We start from the raw sequence: 6,000 nt of genomic DNA, 5'->3' as shown, positions 1-6,000 counted from the left end.
CTGACATGAGCCCTCTAAGTATTGTTACATTTTTGAGGTGATAGTAGGCCGATTTGGTTACTGATTTGATGTGACTGTCGAAATGTACATCAGGATCTAAAATAACCCTAAGATTTCTGGCTTTATTTGAGGTTTTCAGGGACAGTGATTGAAGGTGTTGGATGACTTTAAACCTTTGTTTTTTAGCACCAAAAACAATTATCTCAGTTGTATCTTCATTTAGTTGTAGGAAATGTTGGCACATCCAGTGTTTGACTTGCTCAATGCACTGGCACAGAACATCTATGGGGCGATAGTCATTTGGTGATAGCGCTACATAGATTTAGATCTACACTTCTGTTAAAATGTAATAATCGCTTATTCTTCTCTTCTTTGATACTTTACATTAGTTCTGAATGATACCACAAATTTGGGTATGGATCCGATACCAAGTAGTTACAGGATTATACATTGGTCATATTCAAAGTCCTCATGAGTCCAGGGACGTATTCCCTGAGTTTATAAACATAATATACATTATTAAAATACGAAAAAAGATTTTGTGATGCTAAAAAAATATCGATGTAATCATAATAGTATTGACTAGATATGCTCCTGTACTTGGTATCATTACAGTGGGTGTCAGGTGTAGTTTGTTTACATTGTGACGCTGGTGAGCTATTGTATCCTCCTACGGTGTGTGGTGAAGCGTGTATAGCTATTACTCGTCCTGCAGTGATAAAGGTACTTGTAAGAAACTTACTTTATTTGTTGCCATGGAGGCAAGGATTAGTCATTTAGAAGTAGCTGCGGCTGGACGTAAGCGTAAATAACTAAGGTATAGATTGGCAAAATGGCAAAAAAAAAAGAAAAAAAAAGCTGGTGTGCTAATGTTGACATGTTCACAGTTAGGATGTGTCACATACCGAGTTATATGACTCAGCACCAAAATGGGCTTAAAAAGGTAGTATGCTAATCTTAGCATGTTTACTGTTAGCATGTGTCACGTTCAAAGTTAAATGACTGAGGTGTACAGCGGCAAAATTGGCTACAAAAAGCTAATATGCTAATCTTAGCATGTTTACTGTTAGCATGTGTCACGTTCAAAGTTAAATGACTGAGGTGTACGGGGGCAAAATGGCAAAAAAGACCAAATCTAGCATGTTAGTGTTAACATGTTTACACTTAGCATGTGTCACATACCAAGTTATATGACTCAGCACCAAAATGGGCTAAAAAGCTAGTATGCTAGTGTTAGCATGTTTACAGTTAGTATGTGTCACATACAAAGTTAAATAACTTAGTTGTGCAATGGCAAAATTGGCTAAAAAAACGAGTATGCTAATGTTAACATGTTCACAGTTATCATGTGTCACGTACAAAGTTATATGACTGAGGTGTTGAGTGGCGAAATTGGCTTAAATAGCTAATATGCTATATGCTAATGTTAGCATGTTCACAGTTAGCATAAATCACATACAAAGTTAAATGACTGAGGTGTACGGGGGCAAAATGGGCTGAAAAGCTACTATGCTAATGTTAGCATGTTCGCAGTTAGCTAATTTCACATACCAAGTTATATGACTCAGCACCAAAATAGGCTTAAAAAGCTAACATGCTAGCATACCATTAAACGTTAGCATGCTAACAGGGGGATATTTAGCACACTTCTTACAAGGCTCCAATTAACAAAATCCACAATTATTAGGTTAAAAAGTAAAAAAAAATGGCTAAAATGCTAGCAGAAAGCGTTCGCATAAATGGGGAACTGCTAGCATACTTGTAAGATTGCCCCAGGTAACGAAATCCATGTTGATTAGGTTAAAATGTACAAGATTAGCTAAAATGCTCGCACTAAATGTTTGCATACTAACGTTGCTGACGTTATAGCTAAAACGCTGGCAAAAAAAACAATAGCATGCTAACACTAGCATTGTTTGCGTATTAATTGCATCATGCTAACAGGGCAACAGCCAGCATACTTCAAATAATAAAATAATGAGATAAACAGGTCTGCGGCCAACCGTCTACCCAAATATAAATAGTTCAGGCACAAAAATTAATTTTGAAAGTTTTATTCTCAGCTTTCATTTGTCAGCCATAAACACACTGCAGCCATTTTGTTGGATCTTTTTAAGTTTTAACAGCAAGACATGCCCTTATAGATATCTATACATATGCATCATGTGAGTATATAACTGTCAGAATCACAGAAAAAGGGGTGCTTATATTTTCTCCAAATGAAAAATATATGAATATATATATATATATGTCTATATATATATATATATATATATATATATATATATATATATATATATAGACATATATGTATATATATATATATATATATATATATATATATATATATATATATATATATATATATATATATATATATATATATACCGGTCACAGTGAACCTCCACAAAGCATGTTTTAGTCCTCTCTCTAAATCACAAAGTAAACAAACAGTGATGGTGACATGAAAACATGATAGATTTACATACAGTAGCGATGCTTTGAGCAGGGAATAATGGTTTATTGAAGCACTAAACCGGTCTCTATCCTGCTGCCCAAAAAAGAATGACACAAAAAGGACATATTTGATTTGAACACAGCTAGTGCACAAACAGCATGGAGGCTTTCCATCCTGACATTCAGGAGTGCAAATCACGGTTGTGTAAAATCAATCTGTTTCTACAGTTGGTGAACATAAAGTAATGCATACTCCAAAAAAAAAATTTAAATACAACTTTCACTCCCAAACGCTCAACACATGTGAATAATCATAAACACATCAAAAAAACAACAACACCAATTGACCTCTCTTAATGGCAAAATGTGAACGATTTTACAATAAATAATAACAAATGAGGGGTACAGCAGGAGTCCAATGATGTACAGTAGGAAGGGTATTCATATGGTCCCATTCGCCGCGGTTTACCCGACACATGAAACGTGACAAATTGAAGCATTGAGCGTTTTAAAATGTGTTTTGCGGCGATTCCAACTTTGCTACATGGTGGAGGTAGGAATCTTTGGGCACCTTGCCATTCCATTACCACTCAGGAGCTACAATTGTATTAAAAATCGATTATTGATGCGTCTTTATATACAGTACAGGCCAAAATGTTTGGACACACCTTCTCATTCAATGTGTTTTCTTTATTTTCATCAAAACTATGAATGAACACATGTGGAGTTATTCATCCGTCCATCTTCAAACGCTTATCCGGAATCGGGTCGCGGGGACAACAGCTCTAGCAGAGACCCCCAGATTTCCCTCTCCAGAGCAACATTAGCAACTTCCTCCTGGGGAATCCTGAAGCGTTGTATCTGCCATCTTATTCTTTCGGTCATGTCTATGGTCACTTCATGACCATAGGCGAGAGTAGGAATGTAGATAGCTCGGCAGACCGAGAGGTTTGCCTTCTGGCTCAGCTCTCGTTTCGCCACAAGGGGAGTTATGTACGTAACAAAAAAAAGGTGAAAAAACTGAAGACATGTTTTATATTCTAGTTTCTTCAAAATAGCCACCTTTTGCTCTGATTACTGCCTTGCACACTCTTGGCATTCTCTCGATGAGTTTCAAGCACACCTGTGAAGTGGAAAACCATTTCAGGTGACTAACTCTTGAAGCCAAGGGAATGCCAAGAGTGTGCAAAGGGCTTGAAGCTCATTGAGAGAATGCCACGAGTGCACAAAGCAGTAATCAGAGCAAAGGGTGGCTATTTTGAAGAAACTAGCACGTTTTCAGTCATTTCACCTTTTTTTTTGTTAAGTACATAACTCCACATGTGTTAATTCATAGTTTTGATGTGACAATGTACAATGTAAATAGTCTTGAAAATAAAGAAAACACATTGCATGAGGAGAAGGTGTGTCCAAACTTTTGGCCTGTAATGTATATTGATGCAGTTTTACATTGCATTCATCACATGCAACTTTTAAAAACGGTGCGTTTGTAACAAGAAACAGTCAAATTCATCCTTGTTATATTTATTATGTGTCCTAAAATAAAGAAGCTGGTCGGCTCTCTCTGTGAGGTGGAACTGTCTGCAATACTTTATTTACAATAAATAAATAATCAACTATTGATGTTTACTCATGGATTTTACAATTGCCCACGTCCCAAATGCGATGCATCCAAAAATCGATCATTTGCCCCCCACCTAGAGTGGTACTTTCCATCATTTCAGCAGATTGCATGCCCACTCTCCAGGAATGGGGCCATGTGAGTCCTTTCCTTACTATAATCTAATTATCGGACACCAGAGTAACGTATCTACCACTCGCTCAGACGATCCAAAATGAATCCAATGGCGACCGGGTCATGCAGGGACCGATGACATAACAACCATAAGACCATCAATCGTTTAGGACGCAGTGCAGAGAAAAGTCTGTCTGATTAAAACATAATCCACAAACAAGATGAAAACGACAAAGCTGATGTTGATTAGTCATGCCTGCTCTTTTTCACACCGTTGATTAATCACCCCTAGGCTACAGATGTCGGTATTGTCAAGATTAGATGAAATTCTTGTATATCAGAATGCCCAAAAGACGGATTACACGCGGCCTACACGGAAACACAGCAGCAGCAGCAGCGGTTAAATAAATGCACTCCACGTGACTCGAGTGCGATGTCTATTCTTTGCCGGGATTATTCCGCAAAGTCTTTCTGCGACTTATCGCCACGTCCGAGCGTCCTCACCGGAGAATGGTTCCAAGGTTAAGAGTTCAATTGGGCTAACTCTGAATGGCATTTTTTTTTTAGATGACAAGACTTTCTTGACATGAAACCTAAGACTGATCAGGAAAAAACACAACTCATCTTTGGTCACAAAACAAGGCAAACGATAAATTCTCGAAACACACCCAGCAAGGGAAGGAAATGTCTCATCATGGACGACGTTTGTTTGGCTGTAACGGGAAGACTGGTAGCTTGTAGGTGCGCGCTAAGATTACATGTGGCAAATGCATAGGAGAAGTAGTGGGAGGTGCGGGGTGGGGAGGACACCTTAAATTAGTGCGTTACACATTCTTCTACTGTTCCTCGTCGCCGTCACGGTCCTCCTCTTGTTCTTGGTAGAAGTGGTGAAAGAGCTGGTGCAGATGCCGCTGGAGTTCGTGGGGTTTGGAGCCCTCGGCGGGGCCGTCCACTTGCTCGAGAAGGACCTGTTTGCGCTGCCCAGCTCCCTGCACCACCGTCTGTCTGAGGGTGTGACCTTCACGCACGTGGGCCCTGCAAGAGAGAGAGGAGTCCAGAACGGGTGAGTCGGCATCCTTGGTGGTAGAAGAAACACTCTTTAACAAAATCAATGGAAAACCATCCATTATAACGCCCTTTTCCAACCGAAGGTCTCCCTGAGTTTCCACCAAAAACTTCCTGCCAGCTTGTTAACGGATGTTGCTCGATGATATATTCGATATTACTGCCGTTATTTTTTGAGACCAAATAAACCACTGATGTAATGACAATACATCATAATAATGCAAGTATACCCTTTCAAATGCAATTAACTTGTAAATAGTTAGATGAGGCGACTTGTCCAGGGTGTACACGCCTTCCGCCCGATTGTAGCTGAGATAGACACCAGCGCCCTCCGCGACCCCAAAGGTAATAAGCGGTAGGAAATGGATGGATGGAATTACTATACTTGAGCGTGTAAGTACTTGTACTTGTAAGTACTCAATGTCATGATGTGACAACGCGCCGTCATGCCTGTAAAAAATAAATAAATGGCGAACCGGTACTTTTCAAACAGAGTATAGTACCGTTTTTGATTCATTAGTACCGCAATACTATATTGGTATTGGTAAACCGTACAACCTAAGTTAGTACTCTACTTCAAGATGTTACAAAGTCATAGAATTGATTAATTTTAGCTCTAAATGTTTCCCATTTAACTAGAATTATGTTTTTTGTTTATTTTGTAGCCAGTTCAGTTTAAGTTTTGTTCTGCATAGCCTCCCCTAAGCTTCAATGCCTTTTCTTAGGGGCACTCACCTTTTGTT

At 38.9% G+C, this 6,000-nt stretch overlaps 1 protein-coding gene across 16 annotated transcripts in view; it reads right to left on the bottom strand.

The window, feature by feature from the left end:
* Positions 1–2,038: 2,038 nt before the first annotated feature.
* The window catches only part of LOC133556490 (ankyrin-2-like), a 194,167-nt gene continuing 190,205 nt past the window's right edge, over positions 2,039–6,000 (bottom strand). For 14 of the 16 annotated variants that reach the window (XM_061906582.1, XM_061906518.1, XM_061906560.1 and 11 more), the window contains one exon: positions 2,039–5,227. In XM_061906582.1, the coding sequence (XP_061762566.1) occupies positions 5,029–5,227 (199 nt within the window). In that variant the 3' untranslated portion in view covers positions 2,039–5,028. The remainder of the gene's footprint in view (positions 5,228–6,000) is intronic. The other 2 variants (XM_061906468.1, XM_061906477.1) reach the window with 1 other exon arrangement.

This window comes from Nerophis ophidion, linkage group LG01, assembly GCF_033978795.1.
Source record: "Nerophis ophidion isolate RoL-2023_Sa linkage group LG01, RoL_Noph_v1.0, whole genome shotgun sequence".
In the NCBI taxonomy this organism is placed as follows: Eukaryota; Metazoa; Chordata; class Actinopteri; order Syngnathiformes; family Syngnathidae; genus Nerophis; species Nerophis ophidion.
The sequence above is the reverse complement of the archived record's forward strand: the minus strand, read 5'-3'. Positions and strand labels throughout refer to the sequence as shown.